Source organism: Drosophila obscura, unplaced genomic scaffold (assembly GCF_018151105.1).
Source record: "Drosophila obscura isolate BZ-5 IFL unplaced genomic scaffold, ASM1815110v1 contig_97, whole genome shotgun sequence".
Classification (NCBI taxonomy): domain Eukaryota; kingdom Metazoa; phylum Arthropoda; class Insecta; order Diptera; family Drosophilidae; genus Drosophila; species Drosophila obscura.
The window spans coordinates 1,176,563-1,191,853 of NW_024542891.1; the positions used below are offsets into that span (position 1 = coordinate 1,176,563).

The window sequence follows — 15,291 nt, forward strand, 5'->3', positions numbered from 1 at the left end:
CCGGCTGCCCTAAGAAGTGGCAACGCGGCGCAAGGCCTGAAGAAAACACAGCTGATGGGGCTGCCAGATAGTTTCACGTTTTTGTGAAATTGCCTTTTTAGCGGCCGCCTGCTGGATTTTAGATATTTAGTTGTGAAATTTTAATATTATTTGATTTGAGACTTGAGAGCGACCATGGACGATTCCTCAAGGCAGCACATGGAAGACTTCTGCTTCATGCGGCCACCCAGCGACGTCCGCACCACGTAAGTGCTTCTAGCCGGGCGACCCGAACATTTACGTGGATGAAATCATTAGCGCGTTCTCTTCATTTCTGTAAAGCAACGTGCCTGTTGCTACTCCCAGGTCGGTGGCGGACAACAAATCGCGCAAAACAGAGCTGCACGTCGTACGGCTGAGCGATGAGTCCAAGCAGATGACCATGGACACCTTACGGACCATACACGGGCCGGACTTTAAGCTGGAGGACATCAGTAAGTACAAGGACCGCGGGAGAGGCGGCCACGGTGTCAAGCATGCCTATTGGCAGGACCGTGGCACGCTGATGGTGCAGAGTGTCCAGGGGGTCAGCTCCACCAGAGGCGATGGCAGCGACGAGGATCGCCTTCGCCGCTATGCCCTGCTCAAGCTGGAGTGCTACGGCTTCCATGCCGCCCACTGCCTCGAGGCCTACCAGCACTGCAGCAACGATACGGAAGCGGCCCTGCTGCTGCTCTATAAGCGATATATGCACGTCCTCGAAAAGGAAAAGCTTAACCTTGAGCCACCCAGCGAGCAGGAGCTACTGGACATGCGCTCCGATGAGAAGGAAGCCCTCGAGTCCATCTACGATCGGACCTACGAGGAGCGTGAGTGCAATCGGGTGTGGAATCTCAAGTTAAAGATCGACCACCTACTGGCCCACAGCCCCTCAGAGGTTCGAAAGGCTCGTGAGGCTGCCGCCGCAGCAGCAGCCGCCTCTGTCCAGGCAGCCCTCGACAAGAAGAAGAAGGCGCCGCAGCGGTGTCGCAACTTCGAATGCGATGGCACCTGTAAATACGGTCCCAAGTGTCGCTTTGCCCATGCTGCCGGCCCAGCCCGTTCTTCCTTCCACACCAAAGAAAGGTTAGTGAGTGGATTGTCGGTGCTTCAGATCTAAAAATCTTTTGGTGTTAATTCGCAGATAATCTGGATGAGAACGACAACGAGCTGTGGTTCCATGCTGGAGGTGCGCTTTCCATGCCATCCAACGGCTTTAGACATACATACATATGTACAAACAAACATACACAGAAACGCACAAATGTACATAGCAGCAAACGAAAGAGTGGAACAGAGCCTGATAGAAAATGTGTCAAAAGCGGGAAGCGAGGCGACTGCCTTCGTGTTCTCTGCCGAGAGATAGACAACATACATATACATATGTACATACAATAATTATAACAAAGACAATAATTCTAGTGCATTTCTTTGTACTTTTGTATTGAATAACGTTTGTCCATATGTATGTATGTACGTATGTACGTACCTCTCATCTGAGGTTAAAATGGTTGAAATGGAATGCATACATATAAACACACCACACACGAATATATATGGCGAATGGAAAGGCAAAGCAGAATCTGAGGAAATGACAGCAGCATTCTCAGACGAGAGGACCGTACCGTTCGCACAGCACTGAGATCCTATTCGAAGCAAAACACCTGACTTTCTCGTGTGGCGCCGCAGAACCGCAGAGAACAACCGCTCGAAATATCACGAAATCGGCTGAATAGAAGGGTTATTATTCTTTGAGTCGCGTTTGAAGTCGACATGGATTTTTTTGGACGCAATAACGACAGTGAGAGGCTGACTCCCCTGGAGAATTCAGAGACGGAGTTTGTAAGTGGATCAAACATATGCGAAACAGTCAATACATGTACATAAATATGTAATTGGAACGTCTCGGCAGATTTTTGGGCAAGCTGAATCGGAACGCAACGTCAGTTTGGTTGAAGAGCACGAGGACGAGGACGTGCAGAAGAGTACGTCTGGGCTTTCGCCGCTTGTGGATATCATCCGAAAACTGTCAAAACTGTCCAGAACGAATGAGGCACTCAGTATGGATCTATCCACAGGGACTTTGAAAAAACGTATGCCCGATCAACCGTCAAATTGAATATGAGCCACAGAATTCGGGCAACAACATGACTGACTTAGGTCAGTTGGGTGGCGAGCAGCCGAAGGAAACTGCAAATAATCAGCACCAAGGCGGTTGGCATTACGTTTTCCACCTACCAACAGTAAGACTCTAAATTTGATTGGTTTCTCCATAATCTTGTCCAACTGTCCCCATTATTTCGACAGATGGATGGGGAATCTCCCAATATCGACAAGCCGGTACAGTATGAGTCTCCACTTCCGCACCCATCGTACTTAGGAGTCACCGTTGTTGGCTGGGAGCAAGAAACCAATTTGCCTGCTGGATATGATCTGTCAAGCATGCAGGAAATCAAAGATCCCAACCACTAGTCGGTACTAAACTTTTCTATCATATAATCCTTAAAACTTATAGTAAAACAGTTCCTGTATGTTGCTTATGTCCGCATTCCACTAGACTTGACTTGAACTGACTGTTTGTTTGGTGAGACGAGATATAAAGCGTATGGGGAGAAGCAGTGAGTGTAAGCGAGAGAAATGTATGTTTCGTTTGGCTCTTTAGTGTAACTGGTAGCAGCGCATCTTCAGAATTGTACATTGAAGGTACAATTTGGCTAGACCTGAACGGCTGTGCGTTTTTACGAACCAACCAAAATCAAACAGAAATTATCTTTGTCTACCAGTCTTCATTTGACGCCTATTGGCGTACTGTTTCTTTGTTTAAAAAAAAAACATCGTAAACTTCGATGTTTCATCACAAATATCGATGCTGCCCCAGCTCCACATCGGCGGCCATTTTGGATAAGGAAAACAACCGAAGTTTAGACCGCGCGTTTTTGTTTGTCAATATTCACTTGTTTGCTCCTCGAGAACACACAAATAATAATGAACAGTGATGATAATGCGTGCGCCTTTGATGGCAACCAGCAAGAAGCGAAAGAAGCGGTGTGCGATCCCGTTTCAATGATCCAGGCGTATTTGGAAGAGTTGCTGCGCCAAACGGTAAGCGGCAGGCCATCATTTCACAATCTGTATGCTGTATGATTTACAGCACGCCGAGAATACATCTTTGGAAACCGAACTTAATGAGCTGGAAGAAAAACAGAAGCGGATAATTGATCAGAAGGCTGAAACCATCTGCAGGATGAGCCTTCCGATCGTCGGGGAGAATTCGATACAGCTGATGCCCAATTTGGAGGAACTGACTGCGAAGGAGAATATTCTGAGCAGTCAACTGAGCGATCTGGTGAAAGTAAAGCAACGATTGGGCCTGGCCTATGCTGATCATTGCCAAAAGGCCATACAGGTCACCGAGGGACAGGGCGGTAATGTGGCCTATGATGAGTTCACATCGATGGTATGTCATGAGATCATTCTGCACCCATGCATTTCATCCCGGAGTACATATGTGTTTGTTTTTTCAGAGCTATGAAGATCTAAAGAAGCTCATTAAAGAGGATTCTATTAAACTGAGTGAAATGAAAAGTAAGTCTGCGGAATCGACCGACATACTACGCTCCAAGCGCAAGGAGCAGGATGCGAATCATAAGGCCGTGCTGGAGCAAATCAGTATACTCGAACTGGTCGCGCTCGAAGCCTTGTAAGCATACACATACATATTTCATACATATTTGTTAATATGGCATATTTGTTTTCCTCCATTGCAGCGAACTTGCTAACGACGTTAAAGTGGATTTAAACCATCGCAATGACGGCCATCCCTCCAATTAGATTAGTACGGAATTCATTCTGAAACTTTCATACATATAACCATTTTCTTAAACTAATAAAACCCATTTCCATAACATTTCCCCGACAGCAAAGTCTGTACATACGTATGTAAAGACAAGGACGGGGCGCGTAGTTTCGTTTATATGCGAAAATTTGCACCTACACCGGCTGCCCTAAGAAGTGGCAACGCGGCGCAAGGCCTGAAGAAAACACAGCTGATGGGGCTGCCAGATAGTTTCACGTTTTTGTGAAATTGCCTTTTTAGCGGCCGCCTGCTGGATTTTAGATATTTAGTTGTGAAATTTTAATATTATTTGATTTGAGACTTGAGAGCGACCATGGACGATTCCTCAAGGCAGCACATGGAAGACTTCTGCTTCATGCGGCCACCCAGCGACGTCCGCACCACGTAAGTGCTTCCAGCCGGCCGACCCGAACATTTACGTGGATAAATTCATCAGCGCGTTCTCTTCATTTCTGTAAAGCAACGTGCCTGTTGCTACTCCCAGGTCGGTGGCGGACAACAAATCACGCAAAACAGAGCTGCACGTCGTACGGCTGAGCGATGAGTCCAAGCAGATGACGATGGACACCTTACGGACCATACACGGGCCGGACTTTAAGCTGGAGGACATCAGTAAGTACAAGGACCGCGGGAGAGGCGGCCACGGTGTCAAGCATGCCTATTGGCAGGACCGTGGCACGCTGATGGTGCAGAGTGTCCAGGGGGTCAGCTCCACCAGAGGCGATGGCAGCGACGAGGATCGCCTTCGCCGCTATGCCCTGCTCAAGCTGGAGTGCTACGGCTTCCATGCCGCCCACTGCCTCGAGGCCTACCAGCACTGCAGCAACGATACGGAAGCGGCCCTGCTGCTGCTCTATAAGCGATATATGCACGTCCTCGAAAAGGAAAAGCTTAACCTTGAGCCACCCAGCGAGCAGGAGCTACTGGACATGCGCTCCGATGAGAAGGAAGCCCTCGAGTCCATCTACGATCGGACCTACGAGGAGCGTGAGTGCAATCGGGTGTGGAATCTCAAGTTAAAGATCGACCACCTACTGGCCCACAGCCCCTCAGAGGTTCGAAAGGCTCGTGAGGCGCCGCAGCGGTGTCGCAACTTCGAACGCGATGGCACCTGTAAATACGGTCCCAAGTGTCGCTTTGCCCATGTGCCGGCCCAGCCCGTTCTTCCTTCCACACCAAAGAAAGGTTAATGAGTGGATTGTCGGTGCTTCAGATCTAAAAATCTTTTGGTGTTAATTCGCAGATAATCTGGATGAGAACGACAACGAGCTGTGGTTCCATGTGGAGGTGCGCTTTCCATGCCATCCAACGGCTTTAGACATACATACATATGTACAAACAAACATACACAGAAACGCACAAATGTACATAGCAGCAAACGAAAGAGTGGAACAGAGCCTGATAGAAAATGTGTCAAAAGCGGGAAGCGAGGCGACTGCCTTCGTGTCCTCTGCCGAGAGATAGACAACATACATATACATATGTACATACAATAATTATAACAAAGACAATAATTCTAGTGCATTTCTTTGTACATTTGTATTGAATAACGTTTGTCCATATGTATGTATGTACGTATGTACGTACCTCTCATCTGAGGTTAAAATGGTTGAAATGGAATGCATACATATAAACACACCACACACGAATATATATGGCGAATGGCAAGGCAAAGCAGAATCTGAGGAAATGACAGCAGCATTCTCAGACGAGAGGACGTACCGTTCGCACAGCACTGAGATCCTATTCGAAGCAAAACACCTGACTTTCTCGTGTGGCGCCGCAGAACCGCAGAGAACAACCGCTCGAAATATCACGAAATCGGCTGAATAGAAGGGTTATTATTCTTTGAGTCGCGTTTGAAGTCGACATGGATTTTTTTGGACGCAATAACGACAGTGAGAGGCTGACTCCCCTGGAGAATTCAGAGACGGAGTTTGTAAGTGGATCAAACATATGCGAAACAGTCAATACATGTATGTACATAAATATGTAATTGGAACGTCTCGGCAGATTTCTGGGCAAGCTGAATCGGAACGCAACGTCAGTTTGGTTGAAGAGCACGAGGACGAGGACGTGCAGAAGAGTACGTCTGGGCTTTCGCCGCTTGTGGATATCATCCGAAAACTGTCAAAACTGTCCAGAACGAATGAGGCACTCAGTATGGATCTATCCACAGGGACTTTGACAAAACGTATGCCCGTCAACCGTCAAATTGAATATGAGCCACAGAATTCGGGCAACAACATGGCTGACTTAGGTCAGTTGGGTGGCGAGCAGCCGAAGGAAACTGCAAATAATCAGCACCAAGGCGGTTGGCATTACGTTTTGCACCTACCAACAGTAAGACTCTAAATTTGATTGGTTTCTCCATAATCTTGTCCAACTGTCCCCATTATTTTCGACAGATGGATGGGGAATCTCCCAATATCGACAAGCCGGTACAGTATGAGTCTCCACTTCCGCACCCATCGTACTTAGGAGTCACCGTTGTTGGCTGGGAGCAAGAAACCAATTTGCCTGCTGGATATGATCTGTCAAGCATGCAGGAAATCAAAGATCCCAACCACTAGTCGGTACTAAACTTTTCTATCATATAATCCTTAAAACTTATAGTAAAACAGTTCCCTGTATGTTGCTTATGTCCGCATTCCACTAGACTTGACTTGAACTGACTGTTTGTTTGGTGAGACGAGATATAAAGCGTATGGGAGAAGCAGTGAGTGTAAGCGAGAGAAATGTATGTTTCGTTTGGCTCTTTAGTGTAACTGGTAGCAGCGCATCTTCAGAATTGTACATTGAAGGTACAATTTGGCTAGCCCTGAACGGCTGTGCGTTTTTACGAACCAACCAAAATCAAACAGAAATTATCTTTGTCTACCAGTCTTCATTTGACGCCTATTGGCGTACTGTTTCTTTGTTTAAAAAAAAACATCGTAAACTTCGATGTTTCATCACAAATATCGATGCTGCAGGTGATAGTTTTCCTTGGACTGGCGAAACAAAGTTTATTTATTTTTTTGGGATATATCTTCAACGGGACTATTTTTGAGTTCAGTTCAGGGTTAATCGGCATTATGTTTCTGTGGCTTCAAGACTTGATCGGATTATACCGACTTTTGATTCTACCTATCGATGCATGCACAATAATAATATCGGTATTTTTGTGCGATAATCAGCACTCGAAATGGCGTTTATGGTCGTATTCCACTAGTCTAAATACCGGTACGAATACACAAACACAACGATACATTTATGTTAATGTTTCTGGTTCACCAAAAAGCACAGCACAGTTTATTTATATTCTGCAAATTATAATGTCCGAGCTTTTTATATATATGTACCTCTCACTTGCACTGAATGTTTTTCCCCATAAGGTTCTTATTGCTGGTTATTGAATAGTGATGTGGTTGAAGTGTGGTGTAATACGACCATACAATACACGTTTCCTTTTAAGTATCTAAGAATATTGCAATTAATTCACAGAAAAAAATTTAACGAACCAACTTATTCAGTAAATTATACCATTCTGTCCAATAACATTACATACATATGTACATATGTTGGGCAGTAAAAGCCATAAGTAATACCAAACCCCTGCCAGGAAATGGCGCGCACTTTTAAGATAGAAATATTCAGTAGCGCCATAGAACAGCGTTTTAATTATTTAATATTTAATAATTAATTATATTATCTTTAATGAAAATGATAACCATCCGTACTACGTACGCATGTATCTGCTGTACTTCAACATGTCAGGGCTATTTGGCAGAAAAGATTAGTTTGGGCGAAGCGACCAGTGGTTAGGATTTTTGATTTCCTCCAAGCTTAACAGAATATATCCAGCAGGAAGTACAAGTGGTATCTGGCTCCCAGCGAACAGCGATGGGTGCGGAAGGGCGAACATGTACTGCACGGGCTTGCCGACAATGGGAGATGCCCCATTAATCTGTCGAAAAGAATGGGGATTGTTAAACAAGATTTATAGACAAGCCCATCAAATTTTTACTCTTACTTTTTGTGCATCCAAAACGCTATGCCAGCTGCCTTTGTGCTGATTCTTAGCAGCTTGCTTAGGGTGATCACCACTCAACTTGGGGTCATCCATGTTGATGTCACAGTCCTTCGAAGATGTCATGTTAAAATAGGCATCAAAGGACGAAGTTTCCTGAGGTAGAGACGAAAGTCCAAACAAAAGTTTTTCCTGCGCAATCAAGGTACGTTCAGCTTCATCGAGCTCCCTCAGTACCTCATAATCATTTTGGGGACCATCGAGCATTGTCTCTTCGCTGGGCATCTCATTCGACCCCAGCTTTAAGTGTTTGTTTTGCGTAAACACCCAGCGTTTGATATCATTGTGTTTAATTTTCTTCTTCTTCTCCGCTGACAGATTGTCCTGATAACACATCCAGCTTTTAATATCATCGTGGTTCGTCTTCTTCTGTTCCCACGGTGACTGATTCCCCTGCGCAAGCACCAAGCGCCCAGTGTCAGCGAGATTCTTCTGCGCATTGTATTCAATTTGGCGGCAGACCAGTCCAATCTCTGAGACTCTCTCTGAAATCTGCCGAGACGTTCCAGTTACATATTTATGCACATGTATTAACAGTTTCGCATAGATTTTGTCTAATTACCTTCTCTGAATTCTCCAAGGGAGTCTTCCCCTCGCTGTCGTTCTTGCGTCCAAAAAAATCCATTTCGACTTCAAACGCGACTCAAAGAAAAATAATCCTTCTATCCTATTTCGTAATTTTCGAGCGGTGCTGTTTTGCGGCGCCACCCGAGAATGTCAGGTTCAGTGTGTGTAAGAGGGAGACAAGAGGTGTTTTGCTTCGAATAGGATCTCAGTAATGTGTGAGCGGTAGAGAATGCTGCTGTCATTTCCTCAGTTTCTGCTCTGCCTTGCCATTCGCCATATATATTTGTGTGTGTGCTTATATGTATGCATTCCACTTTTGCGCCTGTTTCAACCATTTTATCCCGTTCATCAATAGACAGAAAGAAAAACTGCGCTACAACACCCTTGCAGAGGATATATTTACTTTGGCAGAGCTTTGTAACACATAGAGTATACATTTTTATATACATATGTATATAAGTGCATATACTATATCTGTATGTACATATGTATATAATACATACATATGTACTGTCTGAACATACAGGGTGTTTCTATGTAAACTATTCTCTCAGATTTCAAGCAATCTCAACGAAATTCGACAGATTGTCTTCCCTAATCAAAAGAAATATAAATACATATGTACATGTGTACATAGTTTGTCGGAATCAGCCGAATCGAATTATTATATCAAATAGAAAAATGTTTGTGCTATGCTTCCGCTTTTAAATCAGTATCAGGCCATTGTTTGGAGTGGGAGAGAGATCCTTGCCGCAATACGTGGTTGTGCGAGTATACCAATGTTGATCCATTCTTTTCCAGGGTTTGAGCAAAGGAAAATAGAAAATGGCAAGCATCAGTCTTGTCTCATGCCATCCAACGGCTTTAGACATACATACATATGTACAAACAAACATACACAGAAACGCACAAATGTACATAGCAGCAGACGAAAGAGTGGAACAGAGCCTGATAGAAAATGTGTCAAAAGCGGGAAGCGAGGCGACTGCCTTCGTGTCCTCTGCCGAGAGATAGACAACATACATATACATATGTACATACAATAATTATAACAAAGACATTAATTCTAGTGCATTTCTTTGTACATTTGTATTGAACAACGTTTGTCCGATTATGCCAGGGAGCCACTGTATATGTACATATGTATGTATGTATGTACGTACCTCTCATCTGAGGTTAAAATGGTTGAAATGGAATGCATACATATAAACACACCACACACGAATATATATGGCGAATGGCAAGGCAAAGCAGAATCTGAGGATATGACAGCAGCATTCTCAGACGAGAGGACCGTACCGTTCGCACAGCACTGAGATCCTATTCGAAGCAAAACACCTGACTTTCTCGTGTGGCGCCGCAGAACCGCAGAGAACAACCGCTCGAAATATCACGAAATCGGCTGAATAGAAGGGTTATTTTTCTTTGAGTCGCGTTTGAAGTCGACATGGATTTTTTTGGACGCAAGAACGACAGTGAGAGGCTGACTCCCCTGGAGAATTCAGAGAAGGAGTTTGTAAGTGGATCAAACATATGCGAAACAGTCAATACATGTACATAAATATGTAATTGGAACGTCTCGGCAGATTTCTGGGCAAGCTGAATCGGAACGCAACGTCAGTTTGGTTGAAGAGCACGAGGACGAGGACGAGGACGTGCAGAAGAGTATGTCTGGGCTTTCGCCGCTTGTGGATATCATCCGAAAACTGTCAAAACTGTCCAGAACGAATGAGGCACTCAGTATGGATCTATCCACAGGGACTTTGACAAAACGTATGCCCATCAACCGTCAAATTGAATATGAGCCACAGAATTCGGGCAACAACATGACTGACTTAGGTCAGTTGGGTGGCGAGCAGCCGAAGGAAACTGCAAATAATCAGCACCAAGGCGGTTGGCATTACGTTTTGCACGTACCAACAGTAAGACTCTAAATTTGATTGGTTTCTCCATAATCTTGTCCAACTGTCCCCATTATTTTCGACAGATGGATGGGGAATCTCCCAATATCGACAAGCCGGTACAGTATGAGTCTCCACTTCCGCACCCATCGCACCCATCGTACTTAGGAGTCACCGTTGTTGGCTGGGAGCAAGAAACCAATTTGCCTGCTGGATATGATCTGTCAAGCATGCAGGAAATCAAAGATCCCAACCATTAGTCGGTACTAAACTTTTCTATCATATAATCCTTAAAACTTATAGTAAAACATATCCCTGTATACAGGTATGAGAAACCTGTTTATGTTCAATAAACTCTTATTGGTATAAACAATTCAATCCATATATTTAGTTGGCTCTAATGTTGCTTATGTCCGCATTCCACTAGACTTGACTTGAACTGACTGTTTGTTTGGTGAGACGAGATATAAAGCGTATGGGAGAAGCAGTGAGTGTAAGCGAGAGAAATGTATGTTTCGTTTGGCTCTTTAGTGTAACTGGTAGCAGCGCATCTTCAGAATTGTACATTGAAGGTACAATTTGGCTAGACCTGAACGGCTGTGCGTTTTTACGAACCAACCAAAATCAAACAGAAATTATCTTTGTCTACCAGTCTTCATTTGACGCCTATTGGCGTACTGTTTCTTTGTTTAAAAAAAAACATCGTAAACTTCGATGTTTCATCACAAATATCGATGCTGCCCCAGCTCCACATCGGCGGCCATTTTGGATAAGGAAAACAACCGAAGTTTAGACCGCGCGTTTTTGTTTGTCAATATTCACTTGTTTGCTCCTCGAGAACACACAAATAATAATGAACAGTGATGATAATGCGTGCGCCTTTGATGGCAACCAGCAAGAAGCGAAAGAAGCGGTGTGCGATCCCGTTTCAATGATCCAGGCGTATTTGGAAGAGTTGCTGCGCCAAACGGTAAGCGGCAGGCCATCATTTCACAATCTGTATGCTGTATGATTTACAGCACGCCGAGAATACATCTTTGGAAACCGAACTTAATGAGCTGGAAGAAAAACAGAAGCGGATAATTGATCAGAAGGCTGAAACCATGTGCAGGATGAGCCTTCCGATCGTTGGGGAGAATTCGATACAGCTGATGCCCAATTTGGAGGAACTGACTGCGAAGGAGAATATTCTGAGCAGTCAACTGAGCGATCTGGTGAAAGTAAAGCAACGATTGGGCCTGGCCTATGCTGATCATTGCCAAAAGGCCATACAGGTCACCGAGGGACAGGGCGGTAATGTGGCCTATGATGAGTTCACATCGATGGTATGTCATGAGATCATTCTGCACCCATGCATTTCATCCCGGAGTACATATGTGTTTGTTTTTTCAGAGCTATGAAGATCTAAAGAAGCTCATTAAAGAGGATTCTATGAAACTGAGTGAAATGAAAAGAAAGTCTGCGGAATCGACCGACATACTACGCTCCAAGCGCAAGGAGCAGGATGCGAATCATAAGGCCGTGCTGGAGCAAATCAGTATACTCGAACTGGTCGCACTCGAAGCCTTGTAAGCATACACATACATATTTCATACATATTTGTTAATATTGCATATTTGTTAATATTGCATATTTGTTTTCCTCCATTTCAGCGAACTTGCTAACGAAGTTAAAGTGGATTTAAACCATCGCAATGACGGCCATCCCTCCAATTAGATTAGTACGGAATTCATTCTGAAACTTTCATACAATTAACCATTTTCTTAAACTAATAAAACCCATTTCCATAACATTTCCCCGACAGCAAAGTCTGTACATACATATGTAAAGACAAGGACGGGGGCGCGTAGTTTCGTTTATATGCGAAAATTTGCACCTACACCGGCTGCCCTAAGAAGTGGCAACGCGGCGCAAGGCCTGAAGAAAACACAGCTGATGGGGCTGCCAGATAGTTTCACGTTTTTGTGAAATTGCCTTTTTAGCGGCCGCCTGCTGGATTTTAGATATTTAGTTGTGAAATTTTAATATTATTTGATTTGAGACTTGAGAGCGACCATGGACGATTCCTCAAGGCAGCACATGGAAGACTTCTGCTTCATGCGGCCACCCAGCGACGTCCGCACCACGTAAGTGCTTCCAGCCGGCCGACCCGAACATTTACGTGGATAAATTCATCAGCGCGTTCTCTTCATTTCTGTAAAGCAACGTGCCTGTTGCTACTCCCAGGTCGGTGGCGGACAACAAATCACGCAAAACAGAGCTGCATGTCGTACGGCTGAGCGATGAGTCCAAGCAGATGACCATGGACACCTTACGGACCATACACGGGCCGGACTTTAAGCTGGAGGACATCAGTAAGTACAAGGACCGCGGGAGAGGCGGCCACGGTGTCAAGCATGCCTATTGGCAGGACCGTGGCACGCTGATGGTGCAGAGTGTCCAGGGGGTCAGCTCCACCAGAGGCGATGGCAGCGACGAGGATCGCCTTCGCCGCTATGCCCTGCTCAAGCTGGAGTGCTACGGCTTCCATGCCGCCCACTGCCTCGAGGCCTACCAGCACTGCAGCAACGATACGGAAGCGGCCCTGCTGCTGCTCTATAAGCGATATATGCACGTCCCCGAAAAGGAAAAGCTTAACCTTGAGCCACCCAGCGAGCAGGAGCTGCTGGACATGCGCTCCGATGAGAAGGAAGCCCTCGAGTCCATCTACGATCGGGCCTACGAGGAGCGTGAGTGCAATCGGGTGTGGAATCTCAAGTTCAAGATCGACCACCTACTGGCCCACAGCCCCTCAGAGGTTCGAAAGGCTCGTGAGGCTGCCGCCGCAGCAGCAGCCGCCTCTGTCCAGGCAGCCCTCGACAAGAAGAAGAAGGCGCCGCAGCGGTGTCGCAACTTCGAACGCGATGGCACCTGTAAATACGGTCCCAAGTGTCGCTTTGCCATGCTGCCGGCCCAGCCCGTTCTTCCTTCCACACCAAAGAAAGGTTAGTGAGTGGATTGTCGGTGCTTCAGATCTAAAAATCTTTTGGTGTTAATTCGCAGATAATCTGGATGAGAACGACAACGAGCTGTGGTTCCATGTGGAGGTGCGCTTTCCACCCGGCAGCCAGTATCCGTACGAGGCGCCGTTCATCTACCTAAAGACCACCTGCCACGACATACCGCACGAGCTGAGGCTACGCTATGCGCGCCACCTGTACCGCGAGGCGAGGGATATCTGCCGCGACGGCATACCCTGTGTGTACAGCATCTGTGATCTGTTGCAGTCCAGCGAAGATCTGGCCGGCAGGCTGGACACGGCCCGGTTTCCCTCGCCCAAGCGTTCACTCTTCTACAACGAGCCGGAGACGGGCGCCGCGATCGACAATGGTGTGGGCGAGCTGACGGTGAAGCCCTCGCACTATGCCCGTGGTCAGACGTCCCGTTCTGAGGGAGGCTACCAGCGAAACACAGAGGCACAGGCCCGGGAGGATCGACGGCTGTTGCAACAGTTCGTGGAGCGGCGGAAGGATGAGCGCTACCAGAAGGTGATCGAGGGCAGGCGAAAGCTGCCGGCCTTTGCCGAGATCGAGAGTATTCTGGCCCTCATCGAGAGCTCGCCCGTGGTGGTGATATCCGGCGAGACGGGCTGCGGCAAGAGCACACAGGTGCCGCAGTTCATTCTTGATAATTGGTTCTTTCGCGCCCTTCAGCTGCAGCCCAAGGAGACCCTGCCCCATGTCGAGATCATCTGCACACAGCCGCGCCGCCTCTCGGCCATCGGTGTGGCGGAGCGTGTGGCCGCCGAGCGGCTGGACCGGATTGGCCAGCTGGTGGGCTACCAGATCCGGCTGGAGAACAAGGTCTCGCAAAGCACCCGCCTCAGCTTCTGCACCACCGGGATACTGCTGCGGCGGCTCGCCTCTGATCCGCTCTTGGGCGGCGTCTCCCATGTGATTGTCGATGAGGTGCACGAACGGTCCGAGGAGTCCGACTTCCTGCTGCTCATCCTCAAGAATATACTGCGTGAGCGTAAGGATCTCAAGGTCATCCTCATGTCGGCCACTCTGAATGCGAGCCTCTTCTCCAACTATTTTGGCGGGGCGCCCGTGCTGGACATACCCGGTCGGACGTTTCCCGTGCAGCAACTCTTCCTCGAGGACATTCTCGATCTGAACGACTTTGTCATGGAGTACGACACCAAGTTCTGCCGCAAGCTGAAAAAGTCTGAGCAGGATGTACTCCAGCGAGAGCTGGAATACGCCGATGTCCAGGCAGCGGGCCCGCCACCCGGAAAAAAGATCAAGGACGAGAAGCTAACCCTGGCCGAGACCTACAGTCGTTATGCGGGTAAGTAAAGCTCGACTTGGATCTTATCGGATTTACTGCAGCGCCTCTGCCCCCTGCTCCACCAGAGTTCAGCAAGACCACCTGCAAGAGCATCTACCTGATGGAGCCCATGACCATCAATCCGGAACTGATCGAATCCGTGCTCAAGTACATTGTGGAGGGCGCCCATGAGTGGCCGCGCACGGGCACCATTCTAATCTTTCTGCCCGGCATGCACGAGATCCAGACGGTGCACGATGCCCTGCTCGATCACTCGCTATTCTCGCCGCGGGCGGGCAAATTTGTACTGGTGCCGCTTCACTCTGCCTTGTCCGGCGAGGATCAGGCGCTGGTGTTCAAGCGAGCGCCGGCGGGCAAGCGAAAGATCGTGCTGAGCACGAACATAGCCGAGACCTCGGTGACCATCGACGACTGCGTCTTTGTGGTGGACTGTAATTTTGTAATTTGTAATGCGCATATTTGTGGCCCTGCCTGCACATAATTCATCAACGTTTTCAATCGATCGATCGATCTATCGATCTGCTATGTGATTGACTTGTAGAGATGTC

General features: G+C 47.0%; 6 protein-coding genes across 13 annotated transcripts; 5 read left to right on the plus strand and 1 right to left on the minus strand.

Annotated features, from left to right (window-relative positions):
• Positions 1-43: 43 nt before the first annotated feature.
• Positions 44-6,605, plus strand: LOC121405495 (putative ATP-dependent RNA helicase DHX57). 6 transcript variants are annotated; one of them, XM_041596229.1, is made up of 7 exons: positions 44-245; positions 322-991; positions 4,948-5,059; positions 5,118-5,813; positions 5,888-6,217; positions 6,283-6,450; positions 6,499-6,605. In XM_041596229.1, exons 1-4 carry the CDS (start codon positions 175-177, stop codon positions 5,336-5,338), a joined length of 1,074 nt encoding a protein of 357 aa, XP_041452163.1. In that variant the 5' UTR covers positions 44-174; the 3' UTR covers positions 5,339-5,813; positions 5,888-6,217; positions 6,283-6,450; positions 6,499-6,605. The 6 variants fall into 6 exon arrangements, with proteins under 6 accessions (XP_041452163.1, XP_041452162.1, XP_041452161.1 ...); XM_041596228.1 differs by having other exon boundaries at positions 6,534-6,605; XM_041596227.1 differs by having other exon boundaries at positions 6,283-6,605.
• LOC121405500 lies at positions 3,287-3,926 on the plus strand. Its single transcript, XM_041596244.1, has 3 exons — positions 3,287-3,475; positions 3,543-3,718; positions 3,786-3,926. Exons 1-3 carry the CDS (start codon positions 3,302-3,304, stop codon positions 3,847-3,849), a joined length of 414 nt encoding a protein of 137 aa, XP_041452178.1. The 5' UTR covers positions 3,287-3,301; the 3' UTR covers positions 3,850-3,926.
• Positions 6,606-7,555: 950 nt separating the features above from the next.
• Positions 7,556-8,696, minus strand: LOC111074372. The gene is made up of 3 exons (XM_022367124.2): positions 8,509-8,696; positions 7,890-8,438; positions 7,556-7,823 (listed from the first exon to the last, which is right to left on the minus strand). The coding sequence occupies exons 1-3, from the start codon at positions 8,569-8,571 to the stop codon at positions 7,653-7,655; spliced, it is 783 nt and encodes a 260-aa protein (XP_022222816.1). The 5' UTR covers positions 8,572-8,696; the 3' UTR covers positions 7,556-7,652.
• An 853-nt stretch (positions 8,697-9,549) lies between these two features.
• LOC121405497 lies at positions 9,550-11,207 on the plus strand. Of its 3 annotated transcripts, none has more exons than XM_041596237.1 (4): positions 9,550-10,029; positions 10,100-10,435; positions 10,504-10,653; positions 10,980-11,207. In XM_041596237.1, exons 1-4 carry the CDS (start codon positions 9,961-9,963, stop codon positions 11,205-11,207), a joined length of 783 nt encoding a protein of 260 aa, XP_041452171.1. In that variant the 5' UTR covers positions 9,550-9,960. The 3 variants fall into 3 exon arrangements, with proteins under 3 accessions (XP_041452171.1, XP_041452170.1, XP_041452172.1); XM_041596236.1 differs by having other exon boundaries at positions 9,559-10,029; positions 10,501-10,653; XM_041596238.1 differs by lacking the exon at positions 10,980-11,207 and having other exon boundaries at positions 9,580-10,029; positions 10,501-10,767.
• Positions 11,208-11,263: 56 nt separating this feature from the next.
• Positions 11,264-12,213, plus strand: LOC111081961. Its single transcript, XM_022378133.2, has 4 exons — positions 11,264-11,384; positions 11,434-11,739; positions 11,807-11,982; positions 12,067-12,213. The coding sequence occupies exons 1-4, from the start codon at positions 11,268-11,270 to the stop codon at positions 12,128-12,130; spliced, it is 663 nt and encodes a 220-aa protein (XP_022233825.2). The 5' UTR covers positions 11,264-11,267; the 3' UTR covers positions 12,131-12,213.
• Positions 12,214-12,335: 122 nt separating this feature from the next.
• Positions 12,336-15,224, plus strand: LOC121405480 (putative ATP-dependent RNA helicase DHX57). The gene is made up of 4 exons (XM_041596182.1): positions 12,336-12,540; positions 12,641-13,398; positions 13,457-14,743; positions 14,809-15,224. Exons 1-4 carry the CDS (start codon positions 12,470-12,472, stop codon positions 15,222-15,224), a joined length of 2,532 nt encoding a protein of 843 aa, XP_041452116.1. The 5' UTR covers positions 12,336-12,469.
• Positions 15,225-15,291: the final 67 nt, after the last annotated feature.

Coding starts and splice junctions, on each gene's coding strand:
- LOC121405495 (XM_041596227.1), top strand. CDS start 175: ATGGACGATTCCTCAAGGCAGCACATGGAAGACTTCTGCTTCATGCGG. Junction 246..321: donor CCCAGCGACGTCCGCACCAC/GTAAGTGCTTCT, acceptor ATTTCTGTAAAG/CAACGTGCCTGTTGCTACTC. Junction 992..4,947: donor CCCTCGACAAGAAGAAGAAG/GCGCCGCAGCGG, acceptor AAGGCTCGTGAG/GCGCCGCAGCGGTGTCGCAA.
- LOC121405500 (XM_041596244.1), top strand. CDS start 3,302: ATGCCCAATTTGGAGGAACTGACTGCGAAGGAGAATATTCTGAGCAGT. Junction 3,476..3,542: donor ATGATGAGTTCACATCGATG/GTATGTCATGAG, acceptor TTGTTTTTTCAG/AGCTATGAAGATCTAAAGAA. Junction 3,719..3,785: donor CTGGTCGCGCTCGAAGCCTT/GTAAGCATACAC, acceptor CCTCCATTGCAG/CGAACTTGCTAACGACGTTA.
- LOC111074372 (XM_022367124.2), bottom strand. CDS start 8,571: ATGGATTTTTTTGGACGCAAGAACGACAGCGAGGGGAAGACTCCCTTG. Junction 8,439..8,508: donor CCTTGGAGAATTCAGAGAAG/GTAATTAGACAA, acceptor ACGTCTCGGCAG/ATTTCAGAGAGAGTCTCAGA. Junction 7,824..7,889: donor GCGTTTTGGATGCACAAAAA/GTAAGAGTAAAA, acceptor TCTTTTCGACAG/ATTAATGGGGCATCTCCCAT.
- LOC121405497 (XM_041596236.1), top strand. CDS start 9,961: ATGGATTTTTTTGGACGCAAGAACGACAGTGAGAGGCTGACTCCCCTG. Junction 10,030..10,099: donor AGAATTCAGAGAAGGAGTTT/GTAAGTGGATCA, acceptor ACGTCTCGGCAG/ATTTCTGGGCAAGCTGAATC. Junction 10,436..10,500: donor ACGTTTTGCACGTACCAACA/GTAAGACTCTAA, acceptor TATTTTCGACAG/ATGGATGGGGAATCTCCCAA.
- LOC111081961 (XM_022378133.2), top strand. CDS start 11,268: ATGAACAGTGATGATAATGCGTGCGCCTTTGATGGCAACCAGCAAGAA. Junction 11,740..11,806: donor ATGATGAGTTCACATCGATG/GTATGTCATGAG, acceptor TTGTTTTTTCAG/AGCTATGAAGATCTAAAGAA. Junction 11,983..12,066: donor CTGGTCGCACTCGAAGCCTT/GTAAGCATACAC, acceptor CCTCCATTTCAG/CGAACTTGCTAACGAAGTTA.
- LOC121405480 (XM_041596182.1), top strand. CDS start 12,470: ATGGACGATTCCTCAAGGCAGCACATGGAAGACTTCTGCTTCATGCGG. Junction 13,399..13,456: donor TCCTTCCACACCAAAGAAAG/GTTAGTGAGTGG, acceptor GTTAATTCGCAG/ATAATCTGGATGAGAACGAC. Junction 14,744..14,808: donor GACCTACAGTCGTTATGCGG/GTAAGTAAAGCT, acceptor CTGCTCCACCAG/AGTTCAGCAAGACCACCTGC.